The 14,667-nt window shown below is 32.7% G+C and overlaps 1 protein-coding gene and 1 long non-coding RNA gene across 3 annotated transcripts; both read left to right on the top strand.

Annotated features, from left to right (window-relative positions):
• Positions 1–317: 317 nt before the first annotated feature.
• LOC110794508 (phospholipase D beta 1-like) lies at positions 318–8,690 on the top strand. 2 transcript variants are annotated; one of them, XM_021999484.2, is made up of 12 exons: positions 318–421; positions 1,181–1,659; positions 2,374–2,834; positions 2,936–3,052; positions 3,683–3,877; positions 4,824–5,078; positions 5,415–5,483; positions 5,696–5,843; positions 6,038–6,186; positions 7,038–7,208; positions 7,311–7,508; positions 8,134–8,690. In XM_021999484.2, exons 2-12 carry the CDS (start codon positions 1,197–1,199, stop codon positions 8,425–8,427), a joined length of 2,520 nt encoding a protein of 839 aa, XP_021855176.2. In that variant the 5' UTR covers positions 318–421; positions 1,181–1,196; the 3' UTR covers positions 8,428–8,690. The 2 variants fall into 2 exon arrangements, with proteins under 2 accessions (XP_021855176.2, XP_056684512.1); XM_056828534.1 differs by lacking the exon at positions 8,134–8,690 and having other exon boundaries at positions 7,162–7,208; positions 7,311–7,451.
• Positions 8,691–11,729: 3,039 nt separating this feature from the next.
• LOC130462035 (uncharacterized) lies at positions 11,730–14,064 on the top strand. The gene is made up of 2 exons (XR_008922146.1): positions 11,730–13,592; positions 13,685–14,064. It is a non-coding gene; the product is annotated as an uncharacterized lncRNA (long non-coding RNA).
• Positions 14,065–14,667: the final 603 nt, after the last annotated feature.

The following is a 14,667-nucleotide window of genomic DNA, read 5'->3' as shown; positions in this document are numbered from 1 at the left end:
TAAACACTTAAAAGTTGTTCTTTTTTGTAGGGAACTATTGAGTTTATTATGATTAGAAAATGGACAACCGATCCCCCCCCAAAAGAAGTAGAAAAATGATCATTAATAAATCAAGTAACAATTGAGTACTATTGCGGATGTTACAAAGGATTGAGATAACTTATTCTAATCATTAAGTAAATCTTTTTGTAACGTACCCTAATATTTAGGGAGTGATGCATCCCTCACATATTGATCGATGTTCAATAAATAGTGCACGACCTTATATTTCTTTGTAATATTTTTTTTCCTTCTTGATTTTTCTAAAATTAGATATAATTTCTATGAGCTTAATTTTCTAGGAGGTAAGAAGACAAACAACAAAAATAAATTTTGCATTAAGATCAAACAATAACGAAAACTCTTACTAAGAGAACTTGAGGTAAGTTACCAAGTTATTATGCAATGTTATGTGGGGGTAATGTTTGAATAATTATTCTAGCTACTTTTATGTTTTAATTAACATGTAGAATGTGATATTTTCATAAAATAAACATATTCTATGTAGGGATGGATATTTTTTTTATTTTATTTTATTTTGTTCTTAATGTTCAATCAAATATTCTAATGTTTTATATGAAGAATAAAAATTTATGGTGATAATTTTTTTGATTTTTAGATTAATGTAACATTCTCTTCTTTTCTTTTTTTTTTAAAAAAAAAAAAAAGAAAGAAGAGAGTTGAATCATTCAATATACTATAGGAAAAAATTTCCTTCTCCTTGGTAACCATTTTAAAGATTTAAACTTTATACAAGTACCTTCACACATGTACCAATTTTGTGGATTTCTAGTTTTTAGATACCTTTGATTATGTTATATATTCGTCAACCAATATCTTCCCATTTATTGCAACCTAAGTTAGCAACGAATTGAACACTTTAATTACGAGATGCCAAAAAAGTTGACTAGAAGAGTTAGACAATATAAAAAGTTGTGCACAATATAATTAAAATGTTATCATTGGGGTCTTGTCTTACAAGCCACAACAAAGATTCGCCCCTAATATTTGCTTGTACATAATCATTAACTTGTTGATCGATATAGCTAGCTAGATCTAGTATGTACGTATGTTGTTCAAATAATTTGAAATTTTCGATGTAGCTATTTATCTAATTGTTTAAATTTGATTTGATTATCAGATTTGTGAAAATTATCATGGACGATTCATTATCAGGGGAGGGATCTCGACATGGTCAAGGTACAGAGTTTGTGCCATTTCAAACATGTCAAGAATCATTAGAGATTCTTTTATTACATGGACATTTAGACATTTGGGTGAAAGAGGCAAAAAAACTCCCCAACATGGATCAAATTCATCGAACCATGACCGGGTTATTTGGTGGTTTATCAAGGCTAAAATCACATGGAACGAGTGACCCATACGTAAATGTATCCATAGCCGGAGCCATTATAGCTCGAACATTCGTTATGGAAGATAACGAAAACCCGGTATGGAAACAACATTTCTTTGTCCCTGTAGCACATACAGCTTCAGAACTACATTTTGTAGTAAAAGATGATGATGTTGTTGGCTCTGAGATCATAGGTGTTGTTGGTATACCTACTAAGAAACTTCTCTCGGGGAAAAAAATCCAAGGGACGTTTCCTATAATGAAAGGTAATAATAAACTCACAAGGCCGTAACACAAACTCATATAAGATAAGAGTTTTACCACATATAAGCCTGAGCGGGTTCCATTTTACCCACTAAATCTTACTACCTCCGTTTCAAAATGATCTTTACACTTTTCGTTTTATTTTGTTTCGTAATGTTATTTACACATTGCGTTATTCCATTTTTGGACAGAAAATATACTACTTTACCTGTCATATCACACAATATTTACAATTTTTCACTCAATTTTTCTTATTTTATTCATTTTTTTTATTACACCCACCCAACTTTTCCACATTTATCTTACTTTATCCATGTTTAATTATATTCAACCAATTTTTCTACTTTTGTCTTAATATTTGTGCAAATAGTAACTGTAAAGATCTTTATGAAAATGGAGGTAGTATATGTTAGTCAACATATCTCTATTTTTTCAATGTGGGATAACTAGTATAATATTTACAAGTCTGGGTAGATCACACAACGTCCTTACTAGACCTCTTAACTTGAGATTAAGCCAAACTGTTGGCTCTGACACCATAATAAATTCACTGGAGCTAACACAAGCCCGTACAAGAGAAGAGATTGATCACATATAAGCCTAACAGGGTTCCATCATAAAACCAAGTAGCCACACCAGTCTTATATATGTTAGTCAATCTCTTCAATGCAGGAATAACTAGTCTAATACTCACATGTGAATTATAATCTTAACAGGTAGAGGAAAACCATGGGAAACAGGTGCAAATTTAAGTGTCTCAATTCAATACATTCCTGTAGAAAAAATGAACTTGTACCACTCAGGTGTTGGTAATGGCCCAGAGTTTAATGGTGTTCCTAGAACATATTTCCCCCTTCGAAAAGGGAATAAGGTTACTCTATACCAAGATGCACATTATGAAGATGGCATGCTTCCAGATATTAAGCTTGATTATGGCATGGACTTTGTTCATAGGAAATGTTGGCATGATATATACAATTCTATTTCGAATGCTCGACATTTGGTTTATCTTACAGGGTGGTCTGTAGTTCACCTTGTCAGACTTGTTCGTGATGATCCGAACGTGTCGAATGTTACATTGGGAGAACTTCTCAAGGGTAAAGCACAAGAGGGTGTTAGAGTTTTGCTCCTTGTGTGGGATGATCCTACTTCTAGGAAATTTTTTCATCGTACTACAGTAAGTTGCATTATAATCAGATCAGATCAGGAAAAATCAGACTACATATATGTATATACTATGATGTTGTATTAAGATTGTATTATTCATGACTTTTGTAGGAAGGCATGTTAGCAACGGATGATGAAGTGACATACAAATATTTCAAGGGCTCATCAGTTCATGTAGTACTTTGCCCAAGATCTGGTGGAAAAGGGCATAGTTTGATTGGAAAACAGGTATAAACACTTTGAAGTTAATTAGGGAGTACATAAACATATATATTTAGATCTTTTTTTTTTTTTCGGGTTTTCATTTTTAAAAGGCAAATTTGTCAAAAATAACATTTATTCACAATTTACGAGAAATGACCTTATATTTTTTTTTTTTTTGAAGTCAGACCTTAAACTTAAAATTATTTGTCATGAGACCACTTTCCGGCATTGACTTTTGTTTTCCGGTTGTTGACCATCACGTGCACGACACATGACCTCATTTTTTGCTATTCTCTCCCGTTTTCCTCCAAAATTCAACTATAAAAGCTAAAAACAAAAATAGAAAGTCAATGCCGGAAAGTGGATGAAAAGAGTGAACATAGCCAACTTCGACAACATGTGACCTCCACGTGATGGTCAAAGGCCGAAAACTCAAAGTCAACACGGAAAGTGGGAACAAGTTGTCTCTCGCAAATACTTTAAGGTCTGACTTCACCCAAATTTCTTTTAAGGTCTTTTCTCGCAAATTTTGAACTATAAAATACCATTCTTGACAAATTTGCCTTTTTAAAATTAAAAACAAAAGTATGAAAACCACATTCCAATTTTCCGTTGTCGGGTTTTTTTGTCCTAATGTATGTTCATGATGGCTAGGAAGCTGGAGCAATCTACACACATCATCAAAAAACAATTATCGTGGATGCCGATGCCGGTGACCATAAGAGAAAGCTCATTGCTTTCCTTGGAGGGCTCGACCTTTGTAAGGGGCGCTATGATACTCCAGACCACTCTCTTTACAGAACGTTACATACCGTACATGAGGATGATTATCATAACCCAAATTTCACCGTAACCATTCTAAAATTCTCGCTATTATTTTTCTCATTCCATATATTTTCTCTATTTCGTAAATTTCACATCATTTTGTTTTTTTAAAATTTTTGTGTGCCCAAGATTTGCGGTATTTTATTGGACATCCAACATAACGTGTAAAAAGTAAAAAATAAAACTCACTCAAGGTAAAAAGTGACCAACACGGCAACACTAAAGATAAAAGTGAACCCGACCAAATATATAAATCACCTTATTCGAGCACTAAAGTTATCTTACTCAAGGATAAATGTGACATTAACCAATGAAAAATGTGATCCTAACAATAAACAATGAAGTGACCCTAATCAAGAGAGATATGTTTGTTAGAAGTTATAACTATGACCAATACAACACCAACAATGAGAATACACCAATACACAATTGTAATATAGGTAGACTATGTGGGGCTTAAACCCACATCATGTATGTTGTACATTGCTCTATCATTTGAGCTAATATTATTGAAAATAAGGTAACTTATAACTATAATAAAGAAAACTAATAACAATAATAAGGGTAACTAAAAGAACAGAGCAGGCGTGGATAACCTTCATCTTTTCGGCCGCCACACAATATATTATTGTAGATTGGCCTTTCTGAAAAGTTTGTTATTTATTTAACACTATTCACACTACGACTTTGGCTATTTTTTGTGATTCATATGTAAGAAAATTGTGGTCATGTGGGGTCATGTTAGGTTTTTATCGATATATATTTCATAAATATCAAATTTTTATAATTTTTACTTAAACATCATTTGAGATATTATTAAGAGTCAAAGTAATGTGTTAGAGTAGTAAAAATCAACCATGGTGCATGCGATATTTGGAACGGGGAAAGTATTAAAATAAACGGTTGGTTGGTTGGTTCACTTGGCTTGTTTGACGAGCTAGTGATTTAAAAACGTGCATCATATATGCAGGGTTCAACAACGGGATGTCCTAGACAACCATGGCATGATTTGCACTGTCAAATCGACGGTCCAGCAGTGTATGACATCTTAGCCAATTTTCAAGAGCGTTGGTTAAAGGCTTCACCTCGTGGGATTAAGAAGCTTAAAAGGGTTTATGATGATTATCTTATTCACATAGACAAGGTTCCTACTATAATTGGGCAATTAGATGCTGATCAAAGTTGTCATAATGAAGAAGATGATATCGAGTCTTGGCATGTTCAAGTAAACTACTACTTACATAGATTTAATTTAGACATGATCATTTTGAGCCCGACTTGCTGGCCTAACCGGACACGACCCAAAAAATGACGGGGTCACGCTAAATGTGTAGGGCCCTTTGTGGGTCCGCCGACCCAACAACCCGCTATTTTTCCGGAAATAGCAGGTTTTTTAATTTGCACAAAAATTTGGCCAGGCCCGAGCCGAGTTGACGGGCGCGGCTAAACTTTTTGGCCACAACACAGCCCGCGTTTTGATCATGTCTAATTTAATCACACCTTAAATTAAAGTTTCTTAATTATGCATGAAAATTGACATAGTTTTATGATGAACATATAGGTCTTTCGCTCCTTAGACTCGAATTCCGTGAAAGGGTTTCCGAAGGATCCTAAAGACGGGGCACAATGGGTTAGATTCTTTCCCTACATTATTTCATATACTCCCTTTGGCTCAAAATTTGAGGCGCACACAACACATAATATCCGAGGTTGAAGTTTGATTGCAGATTGCTTTTAATTATACGTGTGGGCCTTATACCGATAGAGTATTTGTTAGGAGTTTATTTTCAATTTTCAATTACTAATGTTTTTTTTGGGTTTTTTTTGTTTTTTTTGAAATAGAACCTATTTTGTGGAAAAAATGTATTGATAGACATGAGCATACATACAGCATATGTACATGCTATTCGATCTGCTCAACATTTCATCTACATCGAGAATCAATATTTTCTTGGCTCTTCTTTTAATTGGGATTCCCATAGAGGCTTAGGTGAGGTGCCATGTTTCCATTGTTAATACTCTATAAATTTTAGGGACAACCCATAAAGAAATATTGTCACTAAAATATCACCATGAACGAATTTTTTTAATTATTCAAAAAACAATATATATTACTCCGTAGAACTAATATTAGATTATCTTGCTATATAACTTTTTGTTCTTGTTTCTATTAATACTATGCAGGTGCAAATAATTTGATACCTATTGAAATTGCTCTTAAGATTGCTGAAAAGATTAAAGCAGATGAAAGATTTGCTGCATATGTTGTTCTTCCTATGTGGCCAGAGGGTGATCCAAAAAGTCTTGCCATGCAAAGGATACTTTTCTGGCAGGTAAAACCTCGCTTGTTATCATTTTTTGTTTTTAGTTTCCTAAATGAAAAAAACAAATTTATCGAAACTACAAAAACAATTTTCAGTTTTTCTTGTCAGTTTTCAAAACCATCATAATAATTATAAGTATATGTAATTTTAACACTACAAGAAATTTTACTATTAAATTAACGACGGAAAATCTCGTCGCTAAAGGCCAATAATTGTTGATTAACGACGGAATTTTCCGTCGCAAACCCGTTATAAAAGGGGGCCATCGTTAATAAAAAATTCCGTCGTTAACCCGTCGTAAAAGACATTTGCGACGGTTGTTCCCGTCTTTGTTTGCGACGGGATTTTTATCCGTCGTTATTGAGTTGTCATAAAAGATACAAATTTCTGTAGTATAAGTTCACTGATCGCAACTTAATCACATGACTTTTAAAATTAAAATCAAAATTTGAAAATTCATAGTGATAAAGATGAAAAGTACTTTCTTATACGTAGTAGCATAGTAATATGACATCTTGTTAAATAAAAAGATAGTTCTTTTGTTGAGAGTGCGATTTCTCTAGTTTTAATTGGTACCACTCTGTTCAAAGTTCTTGCCAATTCTCATTCCAAAATAGGTGATCCAATAACTCCAGAGAGTCTTTAAACCTTTGAATTACTTGTGTTATCCTTTCTATGTACATGCATATGTGATTATTTAGTCCCATTGTACGTGTTATTTCCTTTTAGGAATATGTATATGTTTTGTGGTACGTGTTATTTCCTTTTGGGAATATGTATATGTTTTATGATTGTTGAAATTGTAAGCTAGTATTTTTCATTCTCTTAGACAAGTTTTTCTTCCAATTGATGAATTGTAGTACAAGACAATGCAAATGATGTATCAAATAATTTATAAGGCTTTGGTAGAAAAAGGTGTAGAGAATACTTATGAGCCTCAAGACTTCCTAAACTTCTTTTGCTTGGGAAATCGTGAGATTTCAGATGAAGATGCTAATGGTGTAACGAATGGAAGTGTTAATACGCCACAAGTAGGTTATTATTATTTTATTTTTATTATTCATATCAGTATATAAATTGTTTTTTTTTGCCTTCGAATTTTCAACATTTAATGAAAGTTGGTTTTAATTTAGGCTTTTCTGAGGAAGAATCGACGATTTATGATATATGTTCATTCAAAAGGAATGATAGTAGATGACGAATATGTGATAATGGGTTCTGCAAACATCAACCAAAGATCAATGGAAGGTACTCGAGACACTGAAATTGCAATGGGTGCTTATCAACCTCATTATACTTGGGCATCGAGAAAGTCCAGGCCACATGGAGAGGTATATATACATGTCTGCTCATTTCTTATGTGAAAAATATAGACCTAACTTGTGTGTAGATCCGCCAAACGGGTCGGTAGGGTGGGATTGTAAAAAATTATTTTCGGATTCGGGTTGAATCGGGTCGGTCATTTTTGTGTCCGGGTTTACAAATATTTGTTCAATACCCATAACTTTTGGGTTTGGGTCAACAAAACGGGTTGAGAGATTTTAAAATGCTTATTATATTTCCATTAATTTAGGTGATAAATATACAAAATATGGGCATAAATTAACAAAATTTCCTACACAAGTTTATATTTAGTCAAATTCAACCATAAAATGACGTATAATTCAAATTAAAATCATATTACACACAACAATAGTAAAAATAACGTGTTTATTATGCTTAAATTTTCTCATAACCTCATTTATTGCTATAAATACAATGATTTTCAATCGGTCGGGTCCAAAACGGGTTGGGTCGGGTTTTGACCAATTACTTTTCGGGTTGCTCGCGTTCGGATAAAATCGGATTACGAGTCACAAAATCTTGTTAATGACCCAGTATTTTCGGGTCGGGTTCGGGTCGATTTTTAACAGGTCTACTTGTGTGATGGTTTGATATGAAAATTTGTACCTGCAGATATATGGATATAGAATGTCGCTTTGGGCAGAGCATCTAGGAACGATCGATGGTTGCTTTATGCGTCCTGAGAGTCTTGAATGTGTACGACGAGTACGAATATTGGGAGAATACAATTGGATACAATTTGCTCTTGATGAACTCACAGAAATGAAAGGACATCTTCTTAAGTACCCTTTGAAAGTTGATAGATACGGCAAAGTTAGTTCTCTTCCTGGGTCCGAGAAATTTCCAGATTTGGGTGGCAAAGTTAAAGGCACATTTTCAGGAATACAAGAAAACCTTACCATTTGATCAAAATATATGGTCAACTCATAAATCAACTCCGTATTAGAGTTAGTACATACATAGCCACTTCATGTATATACCATTTCACATTTTTTGTTAGCCATGCATGATCTTATACCACATTCAGAGGTGTATAAATTGACAAAATATTTTAGTTGATTCATCACAATTAGAGGAAAAGTAAAAATATTACATTATTTTTTCACGTAAACAACATACCTATTATATAATTCGATCAAGTTTATGAAACATGATGATCATTACATATATATAGCAAGTATCATATCATTACAACGAAAATATGTTAATACAAAGATTCGAACATGTGACCAACAAGTATGTAAATAATAAGTCTTATCGACTTTACAAACTTTTAGGAAAGACGGTCTAACAGTCAGACCACTTTTATGCACCGGAATCAATTAGTTATGCACTTTAACTAATTAATTAACCACTGAAACCAATTAGTTAAGTCTGCAATTCTATTAGTTAAGCACCGAACAACATTAGTTATGCAAACGACCAATTAGTTAAGCACTGAACCAATTAGTTAAACAATAAAACTGATTAGTTAAGCAATGGGATCAACTAGTTAAGATTTTATGAGTTTTAGTCAACAATAAGTTTATTCAAAAATAATAACTATTCGACTCATAAATTTAACTATTTGTCTTTATACTTTAACTATTTTGCTATTCAATTAGTTATGATTTTATTACTTGTAGTTATGTTTTACACTAGTTTAGTTAGTACCAAAAAAAAGTGGTTTAACCGTTAGGCGGACTTACACAAAATTTTCTGAACTTTACAAACTTAGCCAAGTATTTGTTGTGCTTTATTACTCTACATACATATACTTAAATTTAAAGATGAGTGATTAGTTTTACTACTCTTATCACGATGCAATAATTATATAAGACACCTTAATTTTTTTTAAAGAAATAACTAGCAACTTTAAGTTTGTGGTTTTCGAATATATATATTTTCCATTTGCGACACATAAAAACAATTTTCTTTTACGCAAGTTAATAAAAAATCGAACATACATATATTATTCAAAGTAACATCCCGAGGCATAGCTCGGAAAACACACTAGTTTATAAATTATACAGAGTAATTGAACCCGTTCCTCTGAAGTTCTATAACTTAATTAACTTTAAAGAAGCTTGATTTAATTTAATGATGCGGCCTGAATATTATGATAAAAATTAGGCGAAAGAATTTGTTAAATTTTAGAATTTTAACCGTTAACTCATACATGTTTTTTTTGGGGATCGAATGGACTACTAAATTCACTGACGCAATCACAATTTCCACGAAGTCTGATTTACTGATTAATTGGTTGCGTTTGGTACTCAGCGGTTTGAGCTAAAACTATAGGATTCAGCCAAGTTAGAGGATTTGACCATTGAAATCCGCTGATTGCATATGTTTGGTAAGTAGCGTTTTTGGTTAGTTGATTCGCCCAAATCCCCTAAATTGGAGACGCTGCTCATCCCAGCGTTTAGCAAATAGAGGTTTCAATATTTGTTGCTAATTACATATATGCCCAACACTAAAAAAACCGCTCAATTTTCCATTTCCCTCAAGGAAATACCAGTTAATTTCCCTAAAAAAATATGCGAAATTGATTTCTCTTAAAAAACACACATACCAGATTAATTTCCCTAAATAAGACGAGTACCAAATTTCTCATTGTCAGGCATCTCCAATTCCCACACGGAATGGGATAAACTCAGTATAAAAATTATTACAATTAAAATTGATAACTCAAATGATTAGATAGACTGGGGGGGGGGGGGGGGGAAGTAACCAACGTAATATTGCTTCATCTACCTCAGCTCTATGTTGCATGTTGATTCAGTTCATGATCGGTCATATGGAGGAGGACCAGGATGACAATGGCAGATGGAGGAATTAGAGAGCTAAAAGGAACTTTTTGAAGAAAATGAGAAAACAAATAAACAATAAAAGGGGGTCTGGTAGTTTGTGTGAAGAGTGAACTTGACTAGGAATATGGGCTTAGGAATAGTGAACTTGACTAGGAATATGGGCTTAGGAATATGGGCTTAGGAATGAGGGTTATCATTTTTTTAATTTTCCTTTTTGCATTATTAATTTGTAATAATAGTGATATTAATGTTCCAAAAAAATTGGTGTATGTGTCTCGTAGAGGCTGTGCATCCGTGCATATGGATCTTAAGGATTTATTTTTATTTATTTGTTAAGACTTATAGTATTTTCACATCTTATTAACAGGAAAATGTTAAACAAATAAGAAACTAATATACAAGTGTATTAGTATATGTATTTATACCATATTGTAAATTCAAATAAAAATATTATTCTTATTTATGAAAAATACTTAATGTCCTTATTAGTCATTTTACACAATCAAACAGCTATTGCAATCCGTTATTTACCAAACACTTTTATGCAATCAGCTAATACAATCAGTTAGTCAAACAAGCTAATACGAAACCGCTAGTCAAATCAGTTAATATAATCCGCTACAGCTAACCGCTAACCGCTAATTGCCAAACAGGGCCGGTCTCAAAATTGCCAAATAATTAATTGACAAGTGGGCAAGTGAGACAAATTTAAATAACAAGCTAGTTGCTAGCCTATGGAGCACAAATTAGCTAAATAATAAAATAGCTTGAAATCTTAATTATGTGGCATAACAAGCTAGTTGTCAAATTAGCTTACCATTAGAGATGCTCTAAGAGCATCTTCAACGGTAATGTAATTGCTAAATTAGCTTGTCATGCCACATAATATATCAAGCTACGGGTTCTTTTAAATTTTTATATTAAAATAAAACTCCTATATATATCAACTGCTATATTTTATATATTAGATTAAATTGATTTTTTTTATTTTGGATTGTATTTCATTTTAGATTTATTTTTTAATTATTATAGTGTTTGATTTTGGATGAAATTGTATATAAGAAATATTAATAATTATTTAATAAAAATATTTACGTGGCACCTAATTATTTATCTACATAGCATTTGACTTTTTAATTCAAAAATAATTTTGAAGTCTTATTTTTCATTGGCCGAAACCATTAGATTTCCTATGTGGCGCTCTAATATTGGATTAATGTTTGATTTTGAATTGAATTTTATTTTAAATTAGTGTTTGATTTTGGATGAATTTTGAGAAGATTGTTAAAATAAGAAGAATGAGAAGGAATCTCGGCCTTACAAAAAAAATATCATCCGACGATCCAAATTTCGCGCGAGTAACGCGCAACAAACTCATTAAACCGACACTTGAACAAATTGAAGTGGCCCAAAACATCTTAAACCTCCACCCATTCTTTCTCTTTCCTCCCTCTTTCTCTCTTCTCCTCAACCTCTGTAGGACTTCATAGACAACTTTCTCTCTCCTCTCCTTAAATTTCTATCTACATTTTCAATTTCTCACTTTATCTCTGACCTCCCTCTTTGTCTTTCCTCTAGTTACTTTCGGATGATTTTGATATTGTGTAGCTAAATGATATGGGATTATTGATTATGTTTTCTTACTTTTGTGATTTTGATTTCAACTCTAGCCCCCTTCTCCGAAGGGCGAAACAATCGGCATACGAGCTTCGCTAATTCTCCATTTTTGAATCTTCTCCATATCTTTGGATTCATAGTTTTCTCTTCCCCGTTTTGAAGTCTACCTCATAAAGTGTTGGTTGTTTTTATTTTCGATCAATTTGGGATTCAATTTCATGTTGAAACCCTAAATTGTTGCGTTTGGAGGTCACAAATTTGAATATAAAATTTATGGGTTTATTATACTTTCGATTTGCTTGTTTTATTTGTTTTTGGACAGTGGTGGAAGAAATGTAGGATACTAATTTGATTGGCATGGTCTAGAGATTTTGTTTTGTTTATGAGTTGTATGCATTACAACTTACAAAGTTAAACTACACAAAAGTGCAACTCGGCAGAAAGTAAATGGGAGTACGTTTTACTTATTCATTAGCATCAGAGTTAATTGTAATAAATTATTTTGCTCATTTGCTAAAATGAGTAAATTATTTTGCTCATTTATACAAATTAGTAAATTATTTTGCTCATTTAAACAAATGAGTAAATTTGTTTTGCGAATAATTTTAGCAGAGGTTATTGTTAATTCGAAAATTTCCATGACAATATAAACAACATAACATTTTTTGGATTCGTGATATAATAACCGTGTAAATGAGCTGAAATACAAAGCAACTGAGCAGACATATACGAAATAATTCAGATGAGCAAAAAAATAAATTAAAAGAGCAAATTTACAAAAATATCAGTTAATTACCACCTCTTTCTCTCTCCTCCATCTTTCACTTTCAATGGGTACTTTCTCCCTCCTCTATCTTTCACTTCAAATGAGAAAACTATGTGTTGATATCAATTAATTTCATAGTTCATGCTTGGCCAATTCAGACTCGTCATATTGAAAATTCTTGAATTACTTTTTTTTAATTGAATTTTCAAGCTTTTGTCTATGGCAGCTTTAATCTATACCTAGTATTTTAAAAAGGAAACCAAACCTATTGCCACGTGTCCATCCTACTACTTCCTAATTCATGTCATTTACTTATTGCCACATGTCCATCCTACTACTTCCTAATTCATGCCATTTATTAAAAAAAAAAAAAAAAGGGAAGGGACGTGTCATCCTAATAAAAAAAAAAGAAAAAAAAAAGAAGGGCAAACAAAATCACCATAACCGCGCAAAAGGAAACCCCCAAACTTCCCCATTGCCATCTTCCCATTTACTCCATCTCAAGTCTCCATTTATCATCCTTCAATTCATCAGTTACAAGATATTAATCTCTCCATTAATTGTTTCTTGATTCTTTAATCTCATCAATGTCCTATTTCATCTTCAATTGGAATGTCACAAACTTCAATTGAATCTCCGCTTCAATTCGTCCTCTTAATACAACATTATTCTCAAATTCCACCTTCAATTTGATCCACCATCTTCTTTAAGAGCTTCTATTTATAAATCAATTCCTCCCAATTCCATTAATAATTTAGTAAATTATGTCGGTTACACTTCGTAAACACAAACGGCCACTGATTTTTCTACTCTCATCTCTAAATCCAATTCTTACCCTATTTAACACAGTAGATATGACAACAGTAATGCTATGACCGTGCGCTACCCCGACACAGGTACCTTTTTTTACCTCCTCTTTCCTATTTGGGTTTATCAGTTTAGTTGAGCATTTGATGCTAACATGTAGTTTGTATTGTGTGGGTGGAAGCTTTGTTTCATTGCGTAAGATTGAGGTTGAATGTGTACCAAGACCAGAATAGTGAAGCCAAATCAAGTCTTTTGAAAATGCGCTTCCTGTGTTGAGTTGTGCCATGTTTTTTTTTTCCCATTTAATTATAGTACAGAGTATTTGAAAAAGTATTCTTGATTTTGATATCCGGGAAAGTTATAAACAATGATCCATCAAAGATAAGCTATGTTTTTTTTACTCATGTTAAATAGTTGGACTCCCTGTGATATTATTTTGGGCGGTTCTGTCCTTTTTTTATATCAGGAATTGGTTTTAAGTTTCTTTCTGGACACAGGTTCTTGAGTTAATTGTGTACCCCAGTGTTCGGTATTCAGTAATTCCGACAGGCCTTTTTAAAGGTGATCCCTTTTCTCTACTTTGTTTGTTACATCCTGAAATTGCTGCACTACTATGCACTTTTGATCATTTTGTTTTTGATATTTTGAGAAAGAGGACTATAATGTACTTCATTTGTTTGTAACTTACCCGGAAACTGTACCAGAGTCTCGGTCAAAATAGTACTATGTATACCTTGTAGCTGCAATATACGAGTAGATACTTAGTTATTAGCTACCTAATATAACTTCTCGCCTTTTGGTAAAAGGTTGTGGAGACATGCAATTCAAAAAGGGTTCTGTAAAATCCTTGAAGTAAAGTAGTGATTACTGATTAGTAAACAAAGTAAACTTGAAAGCATGTCATAAATTGATTAAAGGCCCAACACTCAAACTGACTTTGATACCATGTTCAGTTTGCTAATCATTTCGCCAATTATAGGAAGCTTTCCTATCAAAAAAAACAAAAAGACAATTTTAACATACTCCGTACTTAGCAACTTAACATACTTATAGGAAGCTGATATGAAGTTTATGAACAAGTTCTAACATAGTTACATACTTCGTATTTCATTATGTATAAACAACCAAAACGGGGTCTAAAAGATGATACGAATAGTAAATATT

Source organism: Spinacia oleracea, chromosome 5 (assembly GCF_020520425.1).
Source record: "Spinacia oleracea cultivar Varoflay chromosome 5, BTI_SOV_V1, whole genome shotgun sequence".
In the NCBI taxonomy this organism is placed as follows: Eukaryota; Viridiplantae; Streptophyta; class Magnoliopsida; order Caryophyllales; family Amaranthaceae; genus Spinacia; species Spinacia oleracea.
The sequence above is the reverse complement of the archived record's forward strand: the minus strand, read 5'-3'. Positions and strand labels throughout refer to the sequence as shown.

What these genes read in the sequence shown, in the direction of transcription:
- LOC110794508 (XM_021999484.2), top strand. Translation starts at nt 1,197, where the DNA reads ATGGACGATTCATTATCAGGGGAGGGATCTCGACATGGTCAAGGTACA. An exon ending in GACGTTTCCTATAATGAAAG is followed by an intron (nt 1,660 to 2,373) that starts GTAATAATAAAC and finishes TAATCTTAACAG; the next exon opens with GTAGAGGAAAACCATGGGAA. An exon ending in GAAGTGTTAATACGCCACAA is followed by an intron (nt 7,209 to 7,310) that starts GTAGGTTATTAT and finishes GTTTTAATTTAG; the next exon opens with GCTTTTCTGAGGAAGAATCG.